At 41.9% G+C, this 16,457-nt stretch overlaps 1 protein-coding gene across 2 annotated transcripts in view; it reads right to left on the bottom strand.

Annotated features, from left to right (window-relative positions):
* Slc9a4 (solute carrier family 9 member A4) overlaps nucleotides 1-3,245 on the bottom strand; it is a 53,363-nt gene extending 50,118 nt beyond the window's left edge. For both annotated transcript variants that reach the window (XM_057751319.1, XM_057751320.1), the window contains exon 1: nucleotides 2,458-3,245. In XM_057751319.1, coding sequence (XP_057607302.1) covers nucleotides 2,458-2,713 — 256 coding nt within the window. In that variant the 5' untranslated portion in view covers nucleotides 2,714-3,245. The remainder of the gene's footprint in view (nucleotides 1-2,457) is intronic.
* Between the last annotated feature and the right edge of the window lie 13,212 nt (nucleotides 3,246-16,457).

The raw sequence follows: 16,457 nt of genomic DNA, 5'->3' as shown, positions 1-16,457 counted from the left end.
CTGTGCGTTTTCTCGGAACCTACATTTTGCCATTCTGGCTCCTGGTCCTCCAAATGCATCTACCTGCCTTAAGGCAAAATGAGTCTGCAGAGTTGTTGCAGAAACAGGTCACATGCTTGTCGCATTGCAATGGGAAGTGCTTAAAGCACTTTAAATCACCTTGAGGAAGGAGAGCAGACTTCACAAAGTCAGTCACCATTCATCTTTATAACCCCAATGCTTGAAGGGAAGTGGGAAGAAACACTCAAGTCCTGGGAAATGGAAGACAGCCTTCAATGCTGTTCTTCCTAGTGGTTCCAGGACTGGTTCCGTAATATTCCAAGAAGTGTGATGGAGCTAAGAGATAACTCACAGTCAGAAGTGACCTGAATTATCTTTGTTCTATAATTCGTGTTTCTAGTTTTATAGCTGGCTATTTAAAAGGAATGGGGAACATTTTGCTATTTTCCTGTCAAAGTGCTGACCAGTGAGTTCTCGGTTAACCCCTTAAGGTCCAACCCATTTGTTTCCAGGTATTGCCTGGGTACTCTACAAATGTGCCTGAATGATTCAGAAATAATACATGATGGTGAGAATAAGGCTGAAACTTATGTTATTATTCATAATCTATAATCTGAATACTCATAGACATTCCTTAAATGTTAAAGACTAGAAACCATCATCATTACCATCATCTTTACTACTATTACTATGTATCTCTCATAAACAAGTCATCATAGGACACAGAATGTCAGGCCCAGTATTTGGCACATAGTGTATATTTAATAAATAATGCCTCTTTTCAGTTCCCAATGCTTAAGGAGTATAGACTTATCTAGATTCCTGAAGACTAGCAATTATAAACTCATTCTTGAGTAAGTATGTTTCAACTGAAAACCTACAGTAATTTTCCTTTCTAAAATCCTACTGAATTCCACCATCAGGAAAGTCAGTAACATTTAACTGAGAGTCCCCTGAACAACAGTGTCTCCCACAGTCTCCCACAGGCAACATGCCCAAATAACAAACAACCCCTTATGCAAATGTACAAACGCCAACGTCTGCTTTTAGATGTCTAGCGGTAGATAAAGGAGCCAGCTAGTCAGCAACAGCTCTGTGTTCTAAGGACCCTTAGAGCTCCAGCCATTGCCAAGCTGTTGCCAGCTGTTGCCAAGCAGAGGGAGAGAAGCTGTGGGAGAGGGACAAGGGGAGACAAATAATACTCCCCATTGTTTACAAATGGCACAAAAGTATCACGGGAGACAACTTTGAAAGTTCCCATTATCCTTCCACCAAATGAAAGGTGCCAGACCCGGGTCTGGCTTGAGCACAGGATTCATCTAGAGAGCCAGTTTTGCTCAAGCACTCCTTCAAAGTGATGGGCGCTTGGTGTAAGCTCATCATTCAGCAAACTTCAGCTTTCTCCCAACCGGCCCTTTCCATTCCATTTTAAACTTTCATAGTTTAAGAGGCATAGGCTTGAAAGAGGTACCCAAGTACTCCCAAGCCCCTAGCACACAGGAAGGAAGGAGTTACAGAGATAGACAAGAGCCTGTAAATATTCACTACAGACTACACACGGCTCAACCTACATTTCACATCTGTCATATATATGCATGTATATGTACTCATGTATGTTTATATATGTACGTATGTGGAGATAAAAATGTTTGAAAGATTCTACATCAACAAGACAATCTGTGCACTCAAACTATCTACAGTTTGTCATAGAGAAGGCAAAAGCAATAGTATATGCAGTAACTGGCATAACTGTATGGATTTTCGACTTTGGAGTAAGCAGTTTTAAGGAGAGAGCGGTGCACATTGGTGGTAGAACGTGAACCACTACTGTGGCTTCTGAAGGAAGAACACTTGACTAGAGCTCAGCGCATTCACTGGAGCTCCCTTCCACGCACAGAGGAAAGCAGGGCGGCTGGCAGCTCCATCTGAGTTAGGAGGCAAGCCATACTTAATAGGCAGATATTGGCTCATATACCCCGCACCCCATTGCTGGGGTGCTGAGAGTTGCCTGTGGTTATTTTTCTCCTTGCTTCCTGTCACTTCGCAAGAAACATGAGTCTGTTGGAAAGAATAAATAACCAAAGCTATTGACAAATTACAGCACATGGCTAGGAATGAAGGGAGATCATGTTACATAAAGAAATATTATTCAATCCCTGGCATTCCCCAAGCTCTGTACACGTTACATTTTATATTCTTTTAAGCATGGAGCATTAGATTTTTATATGACAGATAAGTCACATGACTGGGTTCTTGAATTACAAAAACAAAACAATGAATGGTGTAGGCATATGCATTTAAATTTCAAACAGCCACGACTTTTTCCTGATTTCAGGGAATATGATTTTTATGCACTACAAGCAACAGTTAATATCTGCTTGACCCATCGGCTGTCTATAAGAGATTTTCACATGGGATAAGAAGTAATCCCCCTTAAATATATATTTGAGGACTTACCGATCTTTGCAAGAGATGCAAGCAATATCCAGAGGGTGACCTCATAGGGAATTTGAACATAGTCATAATCCAGTTCAAACACAGATATTCTTTCATCAGGGTCTGAGCTGGAAGCAGCAAACCGAGCATCAGGTGCCTGCTGGGCAGTGGAGTTGGAGGATTCATTCACATATGAGGATGCTTCGGAACATGCAAAGACCATCAGCCATAGCAACCAGTTCCAAGAACGAAAAGCCATATGCCTTGCGAGACCCATGCCTGTGGGTCTCTTCCTACACACCTGGGGCCTGCTGTGTGCCGTGCATCGAGGCGGGCGTTTCCAGTCTCCTTACCGAGTGAGAGACAATATATGTGCAATCCAGAAATCATTCCCCAACGAGTCCAGTGTGATGATTCTGCAGGTGCATGCTTCCAGATCTTCTTAAAATCTGCCGTTGTTCTGGAAGCTCAGCTTCTCCAGCAGATGTAGGCTTCCAGTAAGCTCTACCTGCAGGACCCTCATCCGACTGTGAACTAAAGAGAAATCTACGAAGAGGAATTTCTCTTCATTCGGAGCTGTTTCCTCACTCACTGAACACCGGCTTCATCTCGTGAGTGTAAATTGGAAAGGACGCTCATTCGGTGAACCACTGAAGTCCTTGATAAGGAAGGGAATCCTTCCTGCCCTGCTGGATCCCAGGAAGAAGTCACCTGTAGTGTACCTGGTCCTCCACACCTCCCTCTTCTGTCTCACCTGTTTGGAACCGGTCAAAGCTGCAGGTAGCTCTTGAACCACTCCTAATTATTTGCTTTGATTTGACTTTTGTAATGAAATGCTTGCTCTGAAGATTCTTCGCAGGCTACGCTACTGACACCTAGTGGGCACCTGCAACATGGCACCATGTGCGAGTTGGTAATGACAAGTTGCTAAAAATGCAGTTAGCATCCAAACCAAGGCTCTTTTTGGAAGATAAAGGGCTGTTAATAAGTATGCCAAGCCATGAGGAGGAAATAGGACTGTCCTGGAAGACCTATCGGACTGTCTTCATAGACAAAGGAGGCGGAGGCAAGGCAAGGACCAAGAAGCTAATGAACGCTGGATTTCTTGGCCAGTTATAAATGAAAGAAAAGGCTCCCTCTCTTTATACGCTTCACAGATAGTTTCTGCAAAGGAAAGAAACCAAATAAGAAGTTGGATGACTGTGTCTGCAAACCCAGTTGTGAAATGCCCAAACCTGTAGTTAACCATTTTGTTAACCGCATGGACTGTCTACGGAGTTCAGAGTGGGTTTTGTCAAAGGTTCTTTATCTGAAAGTGGCTAATTGTATCCATTCCATGAAGTGTATAGAGCAGTAAATAAGACAGATAAGAAGAAAAACTTCGAAAAAGCCCAAATTTCCCACAGATTTACGACGTATTTTCCTAATGCGAGGATGGTATAACAAACAGTCTGTGATTAGGGCCTTAGTGTGTGTCACGCTGCGTCTTACGTGTTACCATTCCTGCCATATCAAGTGCACCTTACAGAGCCACCCTCTGACTTTATTTACAAATGGGAATTCTTTAAGACAGAAGATAGAAATAATGGAGCAAAAGAGGAGATAGCACACTAACTGCCCAGGCAGAAAAGTGGGTTCATTTTACAAGTCGCCCCTAAGGAGGCTTCAATGTAACAAACATTGCTGGAAGGAGAGAAGGTATCTTAGGGAAACGAAAGGCTCAGTCATTCAAGAAGACGTATAACAATTTGAAGCATGGATTTACAAAGTAAGATTAACTCTGGGAAGAAAAGAATGGATTGATTTCAACATCATTTTATACGATAGGATGAAGGTCAAAGTGATATAGATTGTTTCAATAGACAAAAAAAAAAAGTATGAGACCAAGCCAACACGTTTGCATTTTTAAAACTGACACCAAAACGGAAATAGAGGGAGATGCCTTGAAATGATAGCACCCACAGGCAGCCACACGGTCAAAACCGAATGACTTTGCCTTGATCGTACTACACTGCCATGCAGGCTCTACCCAGAGGCATTAAACCATAAAGAAAGGGGTACCTGGGCTGATTCGAGAAAGAAAAAAAGTATTTCTATGTGCATATGACACAATCCGTTTTAATGGAAAATCATGAATCATTGACTAAAAATCTGTGAAATCTATTTAAGGAGCTTGTGACCAGAATTGTTAGAACCAGTTCCTGGACCCTGGCAGCCCTGATGAGCTAGGCTCAGACACCTGTCCCCACTATGCCAATTAGATAAACAACACTGAAAACAGAAAAAGGAGAGTTGGCCCTGTTGGGGTAAGGGACAAAGAAGTCCAGTGATCCCCCACCACCACGTCTATCTTCTGGGTCCTGACGTGATGTTGGGTTTTAGCAGAGGCCAAGAGGGGTTCATCACTAAGCAGTCCCATCATGGTAGTCTTTGCCCACAATTGACCTGTCAGCTGTCTCCCAAAGGAGTCCTCACAAGTGAAATTTCTTTTCCTGGAAACAAGTTCCTTCTCTGCCTGGCACCAGGCTTTTTTTTTTTTTTTTTTTTTTTTTTCAGTTTGAGCTTTCTGGAAAAATTCCAATTACTGATAGTCAAGGAAACAGGCACAACTGTCTCTTAAGAATACCCTCACACCTGTTGCCAAACGTACTTCTTAGAGAGCCAGTGTCCAATATCTTTTAGTTATTTATTTTAAGGTGTGGTTTGGAGTTCACATTGTTAGGTCATGTGGAACTCTCCGAGCTTAGCGGCTAATCATCATACAACTGCAAACACGTGAACACAGGCTTGGGAAAGCTTCACAGCTCCCAGAATTTTAACCTGAGGAATCTCAGAGTGTCCTCCTGCTCTTTGCAATCTAGAAGGCGATAGACTATAACTATAAACTATATGATAACTAAACTATAAATTCCTCAGCTCCATCAAAGATTCCAGAAGGATATAATATTACCTAAGTAAACAAGAAGTGCAATGTAAGCAACTTCCAAAAATTCTAGAATTGACAGAGATATCTCGCTGCCTGGACAGTCACCCAAAGTTCTTCTGTAACATTGGGGCATCCATCTTCAACCTACAGGCCCACAGTATCCAGCAAATTTTTCCATGAAGCTGGAAATTTCAAAGACAGTTCTGTCTATATTGGCAGTTTTCAGTCACTTTTTTCTGTGTCCTGCAGAATGTCTGGCAGACTCTTATGTGTAGCAGGAACCCTGAAGGACCATGTCTCCTTTAGGCAAGTTCAGCAGTCATTTCTCTGTGGGTTCTGCATGTCCAATTTTTGCAGCATACCATGAAGCAGACCAGACAAGAGCAGTTTCTTGCCCAGTTGGCTAACAAACTCCATGAGGAGCCTCTTTGATGCCCATCATCCTCTTAAAGTAATTACTGCTTCCAGGAGCATATGTGTCTCATTGTCATGAAAAGTCCTAAGTTCTTAAACATTTAAATATAATATTCTGTAGTCTTTGAAAGGTTTGAAGAATACCTATCCATCTGAAATACATCTCTGTACATCTAGAAAATCTAACTAACAAGTTTGACTATTATAGACGATTATCTATTAACTTATATTTCTTAATTACACATTACATTTTTAAATGAGCTGTACAAACACAATACCTTAATCAAGAGCAAAAATAAACATATAACAAAATTGTCCTTAAATTTGTATTAATAAGCTAAGATCCATACTAATGCAAAGTATTGATCTCTTTATCATATCCCCCTTTAAATGTAAACAAACATTTATAAACAATTACTTAGGGAATTTGGGGTAGCTCTCTCCAAACTGCTTCCTGATTTTTGTTAGGCAAAGTAATTTGTGTGTGGGGGGGGGGGGGCGGTTATTCACAGCAACCTTTCAGGTGGTCTTGGTCCATCAAACTGTATTAGTCTGGAAGCAATCCACAGGTTTTTAAGACTTTACCTTAAATCATTTACTTATTTTTATAACTGTCCTTTTTTTCTCTCTCTCCTAAGCCTACATACATTTATCCAACACTGTGACCCATTTAGAGGTCTTTTTATCTGGTTTGTCTTTATTTTCTGTAATTATTTTCTGACCAGAAGTGCTTCTTAAAATGCTAAGCCCTTCTTTTGAACTTAAACGGCACCATTGCTAGGAGAAATATGGCACTGCCTGCTTGCCCTACCCAGTCCAGCATGGCAGACCTGTTCACTGCCTCTGAGAGCTGTGCTCATAGCCCCATTTTTAGGTAAACAGCCAATCTATTTTGCCATTAAGCAAGTTGTAGCACTCTGTTCACAAACCCCATTTAAATGCTCCATATCTGGACCTCCAGAAAGAGTCAGAGTTGGCGCTGGCAGCACAGCCCAGAAAGCCAACATTTCCAAATGGCAGCGTTTTTTTTTTTTTCTGCTACCATTGAATCAGGAAAACCTCTCTTAAAGGAGCCAAGCCTCTGCTTGCTTCTAGCAAACAGAGCCCACCCAAAAAATGCTGCTACCAAACCATGCTTAACTCTGTGCTTTTGTGTCTAGGATTCCTTTTAAAGCTTTCTTGGGTTTTAGTAGATTTTTAATCAATCATGTTGGCACTAATTTGTTGTAAGGAGAGGAGGCCGTTTGTTGATTCCTGGCTGCCCAGACTCCCAAAATAACCACACAGAAACTGTATTAATTAAAATACTGCTTGGCCTATTTGCTCTAGCTTTTTATTGGCTAACCCTTACATATTAATGTAGCCTATTTCTAGTAATCTGTGTATCGCCACAAGGCTGTGGCTTACTGAGTAAAGTTCCAGCATCTGTGTCTGGCAGGGCTACATGACTTCTCTATGACTCCGCCCTTCTTTCTTCCAGCATTCAGTTTAGTTTTCCCCACCTACCTAAGTTCTGCCTTATCACAGGCCAAGGCAGTTTCTTTATTCACAGCATACAGAATGGAATCCCACATCAAGAGTGCTGTCCTTTTTTGTTTAAAATGAACAGTTTTATCTGTTGAGGTCAGACTCCAATCTCTTTCTACCTTCTGTCTCTATACACTGCTTCAGAAATCTACCAGAAGATTTATATAATACAAGAGGCATAAATACATATAAAAGAGATGGCAACAATTAGAAACTACCAGAATTAGAATTACCAGAAAGTTTAGGAAATCCTATCTGGGTTGCCATATGTTACCAAGGAAATAGTGGTTCTCTGGGTTCTTAGTCACGTTAATAAAAAAATTTAAGAAAAGATTCAGAAGGAAGTTTGAGAAAAAAATTGTTAAGAGTTCAAAATAAAATCAGTGGGGGAAGTTAAGCTGAAAATCTTGGCAGCTGCCCAGAAAAGAGAGTTGGAGAAGACAGAGAGAAGCCATGCTTTTGAGTTAGCCTTGCATGTTCAGCTATAGAGGTTCAGCAGCTAACCACATCCTGGATAAGCAGGCAAAGTGGAGAGAGCTAGGAGTTCCTTCTGAGAAAGAACAAGGAAGACTGGGGTTTGGCTACTAACTATCTCTGGAACTGAAAGAGTACATTGTATCATGGCAGTGATCATTATTCCTCTCATCTCTTCAGTGTGGCTTCTGGTGAATTAGCCTTCCTGAGACACCATCCATGGTGTGGGTGATTAGCCAAGGGATTAAAACTCCCAGATAAATTAACTTTTTACAATCACATCTATTAATTTACTTATTTATTTCACATGGTGTAGAGTGGTGATTGGGTGTATATGCCACTGGACGCATGTGGAGGGCAGAGGGCAACTCTTTTGAGTCTATCCTCAATTTTGTATCACACAGGACCATACTCATGTCTTCAGGCTTGGAGGCAAGGACCATGAATTACTGAGTCTATCCCAAAATTAGAGTTTAAGGAAGGAGAAGATGACAATGGTATATCATATCTCAACTCAGGGCCAGAGGCAGATTCCATTGTTTTGAACAGGAGCAACAGTTTTATCTTGCTAGGCTTCAATAGAGACCCGATGTCCTTCAGAACCATGGTACCATCCTTCCTTCTGAAGAGGTAACTCTAACATCATTTAGGATGTTGAAACTGGAAGATAGCTATAACCCATTTCCACCATGAAAATCCAGACCTCTAGTTATTCCCAAGATCATCTTAAATAGCAAGATTGCTCAAATGGTAGGTTTTGCATCTTCATGGGACTGGTGTGTGTGTGTGTGTGTGTGTGTGCGTGCATGCATGTGTGTGTGTGTAAAATCACGCATGTATGGATGTGTTCAAGAGTATGCAGGGGGAGTGAAGGAGTGAGATACCCAAGGAAACCAGAAAGCATCAGATCCCCTGGAGCTACAGTTGCAGGTAACAGAGAGGGAGCCTGGGACCAGAGCTCAGGTCTTCTGCAATAGCAATATGTATTTCCTGAAACTCTTTCTACACACACATTTCAAATTAGGCATGTCAATAATTGTAATTTTTATTATACAGAAGATTCAAAACACAAAAGTGAGCATGAAGTGGCCGGATGTTTGTTACTGAGGGTTTTTTTTTTTTTTCGGGATCCATAGAAACAGATTAAATTTTACATCATGTTATTTTCAAACTCATCATATAAGTTTAGAAGAGGCTAGCTAGCCAGAATTCTACTTGGGAAGTACCAAAGTAACAAACAGGTAACATTTTCCTAGGTTACCCAAATGACAATCAAGGTCTCTTTAACTCCCTTGTTCCTCCATCTGAAATGGCTCCACAGAGCCATACAAAGAGCAAACATTTCAATCTTTCTTTTTATGGCAGCCACCCAAATAGTTCATCAGAACACTGTATAAACTGATGGCATAACCAACATGACCACTCTGTAGTATGGTTAGGGGGAGATTTTTATTGTAGATATGGGAGAGAGAAAAGCCACAGGCATCTGAAGGAATTCAGAACACAGAGAGAAAGAAGTAAAATGTACGTGGCTGGCAGACTTGACCTACTCAGAAGAGAAGCAAGAGCAGACTTGGGGAAGGGAGGAGATAGGGAGAGCATATTGAGAAATAGCAGGGTTATAAGAAGGATGAGCAGCTGTGGGGAGGGAAGCCCATGAGATGGAGGGAACTTAAGGTAGGGGAGGAGGTGAGAAGAGCTAGGATGCTCGCTCATATGGACTTTGAAGAAATGTGTAACTGGTGCTTGTGGCACTGAGGGAGCCTGGAGGTAGACATGTGGCTTTGGTATGTTGATAGGCACATATATATATATATATATATATATATATATATATATATATATCCCTTCTGCCTTTGGGATTTGGGGAAATGGAGTTTCTTTGGACATGGTAAACAGCAAATGTGCTTCAAAAAGCCATCAACTTGGTGGAGCCTCTCACCAAAATAGAATAGTGTTGATGGCGTTGGATAGGAACTGACTAGACAGCTTAAGGCCAGGAACCCAAAAGGAATGGCTTTAGGAGTACCATTGCTTGAGACTCAAAATGCCAGATGCCAGAAGAGCACTCTGACTTCTGCTCTTCCTAAATGAATATGCCCTCCTGGAGGCTACATGTGAAGGTGTAACTGAAATCCAGTACAGATGCCAATGCCTACGGGTGAAGAGCCTTAGAATTAGATCTTAAGATTTTCTGTGGAAATGGGAGACATTTATTCCAATTTCAACCGATTTGGTAAAAGATTTTGGAGTTACCTCCTCTGCAATGGAAATGTTACTATAGACTTAATAAGGTTCCGTTGATATCCTTTAAACCAAAGCTATTCCCTACTGGTTAAAATAATGGAATCTATTTCCAGGCTTAGGTGGAGACGTATGATTCCAAGCTCCTAGAAACACAAAAATTAATCCGTTTGGGTCTGTCAATCACCTAGCCAAGGAACCATTCCTCAGAGAAGCAATTGCCGAAAGATATGCTAAAGATGGGAGGAAGAATCACCCTTTAATAAGATGAAGTACTTTTTCTTTGCAACATCTCACCCTGGGAATATGGACCTGCCTTGAAACTCTGTCTTCCCAAGCCTTGTTGTTTTTCGTTTGTGTGTTCTTGCTTGCTTATTTTAGCGTTTTCAAGACATGGTTTCTCTGTATAGCTCTGGTTGTCCTGGAATGTGCTCTATAGATGAGCTTGTCTTTGAATTTAGAGACTTGCTGCCTTTCCTTCCCAAGTGCTTGCATTAAAGGCATGTGTCATCACCTCCTGGTTTGTCTTCTCAAGTCTTAAAATGACTTTTTTTTTCTTTTTCTTCTTTTCTATTTCTTCAGATATTGACCAAAGCCTACATCTACCTTCTCTGTAACTGAGGCATATTTACTCGTTGTCAGAAGCTACCTCCTTTCATCCCATGTGGCTGCTTGCTGAACTGTCATCTTCCTCCCAAACAAGATGGAAAGTTCCAGCATGCCTGCCTGGTGGTTTTTCCTTGAAAATCTAATAAAATTGTTCCTGAGTTTTTTTTTTCTGAGTCTGTTCTTAAGTCTTTTTATTAATGAGATTAAGAACCCTAAGACAGGACCTCAGTGTCCCTGGTAATGCACGGCACCCCAAATGGGACCTAGCCCTAATAACAGCATTGTAAGTGATAGATTATTGATGAGCTTGTAGCCACCTGGGCAGATGTTATAAGGAGATACTGGGACCCTCCCTTTGAATATCAGTGGACTGGAAAAATGCTGCACCAAGAAATTAGAATTTCTTATGGTAACAGGAATCCGAATGGCTCAGAACTCTGAAAGGCAAAGCCAGTCATCAAAACCATCAAGATGGCTCATAAAGAAACTAAGCAGGGATCCAGACTAAAAGAAATACAGAGCCTGACGTACATCTGTTGCAGAGTAATTTACCAAGGGTCTCTGTCAAGAGTCAAAAACAAAATCTCTGCTCAATTAGATAGAGGCATAGTCGGCTAACGTGAGCTGAAGTGGGAAGAGGAATGGAGCTGTTCTAGGTGGTGCCTGAGCCGTTCACTCTTTCTCCTAGGTGATTCTAAAGTCCAGTTAAACTGACAAGGAAGACTGACTTGAAGGAGATTTTTTTTAACATGCACATAACAGATAAATAAAATATCTATCTGAACCTTAATTCTGCACTATGCTTTGCAATTGCCTGGAGTTTATGATCTTATCATAAGAAGGCAAATCTGTTGGTGGTAAAAGCCTGCCCTTTTCTGACCCCATTTGGAGTCAGTCTTAGAATCCTTGTGATCCCTGCCATATGCTCTTGGAAACTGGTCTACATGTGGGGTCCAGTGGTAAAGAAGGAATAGCCTGACTTCCCTGTTTGCTAGATACCTTATAATTTAGGTTACCATATCCTGCCTACTCTCATGGGACTAATTGAAGGTGGTATACCATGTAGGGAAATCTCACATCCTTCAGGGTTCAACTGTACAGTGACAAGCAGTGATTTGAAGGGGAGGGCCTTTTTTTATTTTCTTAACCTTTAGACTCAGTGGTAAGTTTTGTTTCAGAGATGCTTTGAAGGAAAAATGAGCAAACCTCACATAATTTTCTTCATGACCATGTGATGAATTTGAAAGGCATGTCTCTCCTAAAAAAGCTTTCAACAAAAGCATCAACACCCCTTTTCACCTCACCGCAGAGTGTAGTCATAAGTGGCTTTGCCAGAACAAATTTGAGCAGTGTTTGTGGGGGTCTCATCATTGGATGTTTGCCCCCGATCTCATGTCTTTGGCGAAGCTGAAATTTCTGTTCTTTTTTAATAAGAAAGAGGGAGAAAGAGCCATGATAGAAAACTGGTTGGCTCTGTCCAGATGATTTGCTTCCTGAGTCCTCAGCTAGCAATTAGACTGTGTGGCCTTGGGTCAACTTCTGGTGTATCATCTCCCTAAATTGAAACTCTTCATCCCAAACTGGAGAGGAGTCAATAGCTTTGACCTTGCCTTCAGGACAGAAAAGCTGAACTCTGTCCCTATCTTGCAAAGTCAGACCTCCACAGCTCAGAGAGAAATGGACCTGGTGATGGGTATAATCAAGCATGAAGAGTAGAGGACCACCCCAGGGGGGATAGGATGGACAGGAATGTGAGCCTGGGAATGAACACCACTCCACACCAGGGTTAATGCCACGTTCTTACAAGTCTAATCGGACAACCTCTCCAGAGCACTTGGTATTTTGCAAGGAAAAACTTGAAGCTATGTGAAATTAGGCATGTTTCAAACCTCTCTCTAGTCTTGGTTGCATTTGGTTGTTGATGATGATGATGATGTCATCTGTCCTAAAAATAGGCTGAAGATAAATTCCATAACAGGATGTGGGAAAACCTTGGTCCACAATAGGTATCACACAATCATCATATTCATTGTCAAACAAATGCCATATAGGTAGACATATTACATTCCTTCATATCACCACATTGATAAGTTATTGCAACTAATAAGTTACCCTAGGTGCAACTGAAATTTATTGGAAAGATGAAATAAAAACATCAAGTAAAATGCTTTCAAATGCAGCCCGTACCCTTGCTCTTCCTACTCACATCGTTGCCAGTCACCGTCTCTCAGACATTGAGTCACAAAGACTGTGTTTTAGTTCCGTGTACCTGTGAGTCCCTGTGTGTGGTGTGGGGATATGCATGCATGGCTGTGGTGACTGTCGAGGCCAGAAGAGGCCATCAGATGCCCGGGAGCTGGAGCTACAGGTCGCCATGGGCTGTTTGACTGTAGTAGTAGGAAACACACTCGGGTCTTCTCCGCTCTTACTTGAAAGGTAACTACCATCCCGACCTCTGATCCTGATCTGATAGGAATTTGACTATCTCAGATTCTTCATGTAAGCATTCAGTGTTTGTCTTTTCGTGTCTAGTTCTGTTTGCTTCTTTTTGTTTCCTTAACATGTCCTTTAGATCCAACTGTATGTGACTTGCTGAATTCTTTCTTTTGGTTAAATAGCATTCGTCAACTATTGCGTTTTAGCAATATTTGGATTTTTGTTGATTCCTTTTAATGGCAGTTAACGAGTTAAAGCACACTATAGCGTTACTTTCTCATTCTCTCTAGAGTCAAGTCTCACCACTTTAAGTAATAGGCACATACCATATCACTAGATAAAGCCTTGCCCTAGCTCCTACGGGTTGCAATCAAATGTCTGTGCCCACATTGAAAAATCTTTTCAGAAATATCATAATTGGTTTTTCACATGTATGTTTACAGGCTCTTATTTGTGTGGTACACACATGTATGCAAGCATATATGCATGCATGTTCCTGTGTGTGTATGTTTGTTTATATGTGCATATAGTTATGTGAAGGTTCAGTGTTCTTGTTGGGAGTCTTCCTTGATAATCTCTATATATATATTTTTAATTTTCTGAGGCCCCCCCCCCTTCTGAACCTGTTGCCTGATGACCCCAGCCATCTTGCCTACCAGCTCGTTTGGGGTCCTCTGTTTCCAGAGTGATACAATTACAGGTGTCATCTGTGCCCCCATCTTTATATGGGTGCTGGGTATTCGAACCCTGGCAGTCTTTGCTGGAGTCACTATTGCTGTGACAAAACACTGTGACCAAAAAGCAAGCTGAGAGGAAAGGATTTATTGGGCTTACCTTTCCACATTGTCATCCATTACAGAAGGGAGGCCGGACAGGAACTCGAACAGAACAGGAACCTGGAGGCAGGAGCTCATGCAGAGGCTGTGGAGGGTGCTGTCTGTTTTTCTGATAGAACTCAGGACAAGAAGCCCACGAGTGGTACCACCCACAATGGGCTACGCCCTCCTCGATCAATCACTAAATCAAGAAAAGAGCCTACAGCTGGATCTTGTGGAAGCATTTTCTTACCTGAGGTTCCTTCCCTTCAGATAACTCTAGCTTATGTCAAGGTGGACATAAAACTATCTGGAGCATGTCTGCCGTGCACAACACACATCATCTGCTGAGACAGTCCAATGCCTTCCTGTTTGTCTGCACTGTCTGCCTACTGGCCTTACTATCCTGTGCTTTGCGGTTTCAAGTATTTTGTTGTTGTTTTGTCAGGAAATTGGGAAGAAGCCCACAAACTTCGGCCAATCTGAGGCTGTAATGTAATTCTGTTTGGGATCACCCCTTCCGTACTCATTTTCCAATGGCTCATTTTTATTTATTTATTTATTTATTTATTTATTTATTTATTTATTATCTATTTAGTTTTTGAGACAGGATCTCACTCTGCAGCCTTGGCTCTCCCAGAACACACTATGTAAACCAGGCTGGGTCTCAAACTCATCCAGATCCACCTGTCTCTGCCTCCAGGATCAAAGACATGCACCACATACAGCCACAATGGCCTGCGTCGAAGTGTGACTACCTTGAGGCTCAGCTCTTATTGTATATAGTACCACATTTAACGTCAGAGTTGGCTTGCTGATGAGCCCTGGAGTTACAAACAATCTTGTAACTTTACCGTCCCATGCTTCTGTCTGCAATATCTATATTATTTTGGGGTTTCATGGGCCCCCTCTCTGCCCCTAGTCAGTATTGGGGTTTATTAACTTCATTCTCCTATACACACCTCACATTGTAAAAAAGACACAGATAAAAAGATATCAATAGGCGTTCAGTACACTCTGTTGGGAGCCCAGCTCCTTAGACCTATAGGATAGTTCTCAGTCCTTGGAAAAAGAGACTTCTGAATATCTCCAGTGACACTCTCTCGTTGAGGCCCTTGTTTCAGACCCTGCATGGTCTGAGTTCTGGCAATGATGCAGGGAAGGCTAAGAAAATGTAAGATGAAGGGAGCTAGGGCATTCCTTCTCAGCCTTCAAGCTTCACCTCAGCTCTTTGGTTTGACCTAATGCACACAGAAGACTTGGACCGACTCACAGTCTAGATCAGTAGATACCAAAAATAGGGAAATTTTGATAAGCTTTAGATTCTTAAGTTTTCTTACCCACTTGTTTTTATTTACTTTTCAGAGTCCCGGAATTGATTTTTTTTTTTTTTGCTCTCTCAAAATGTAATTTTATTTGTACTTGTGTGAATGTATGGAACAAGGAAAAAGACCGTGCACACGTGTGTATGACAAGGCATGCAGGGAGTTCAGAGGACAGTTTTTGAGAAGTTTCTGCCTTTGTGTGAGCTCCAGAGACTAAAGCTAGGTCTTCTGGAGGCACCGAGAATGTGTCACTTACTGAATCAGCTCAGCAGCCTTCTAAGTGAGTTTCCTATGCTCGTCTCCAGGTTTTATGACTGCAATCAGAAGGAAAGTGTCTCAGTTAGGGTTTCTTTTGCTGTGATAAAACACCCTGACTGGAAACCAATTGGGGAGGAAAGGGTTTATTCCAACTTACAGTTCTCAGGTCCATTGTCCGGGGACAACAAGCCAGGGACCTGGAGTGGGCACTAAAGTCACGTAATGGGGGAGCGCTGTTTACTGGCTTCCTACTCACGGCTTATTCCGCAACTTCCTTGGAGCATCCAGGGCCACCAGCCCAAGGGTGGCGTGGCTCACAGTGAGCTGGGCTCACTCACATGGATCATCAATCAAGAAATTGCACCACAGACTTTCCCATAGGTTAATCCTCTCAGTCAAGGTTCCCTCTTCCAACATGGACACAAAGCAAGCAGTCAGGATTGTGTGTGTTGATTTCATTTTATTTCAAGTATCAACTTGGGAATTCTATGAACGTTATTGAGAACTGGCTATGAGAACTGTCTGGGAGACCACACAGGGTCCATAAGGATAGGTTGGCAGTGTGTCCTGGAGGGATGGCACCCGTATTTAAATGGAAAAGCCCTTTTTATAGTGACATAAAGAATTGTGACCATTGTATTTGTTCAGTACATATAAAACAAGAGGCAGACAGCATGGCCACCTTGTCTAGATGGTACCGTCAGAAAACAGTGCTTTGCTCTCGCTCCTCTGAGTCTGGTTGTTCAGCCACAGTCTCTGGCACATAGTTCTGATTATTCTCTTTGCTTTGGTTAATACGCATGAGGTAAATGATAACTTTCTGTCTTAAATGCAAATCTGACATCTTCATCTGACCTAGCTATGGGAAACCAGACAATCTATAAACATGGACGAGATGTTTCTGCTTTCACGTATGTACAGGTCTGAGACACGGTGAAGCCAAAGACAGGGAGAGCTCCGGAATCCTTGGGAGCACAGTTATCTTGGAACAAG

This window comes from Chionomys nivalis, chromosome 19, assembly GCF_950005125.1.
Source record: "Chionomys nivalis chromosome 19, mChiNiv1.1, whole genome shotgun sequence".
NCBI classification, from domain to species: Eukaryota; Metazoa; Chordata; class Mammalia; order Rodentia; family Cricetidae; genus Chionomys; species Chionomys nivalis.
This window is presented reverse-complemented; position numbering and strand designations above follow the sequence as displayed.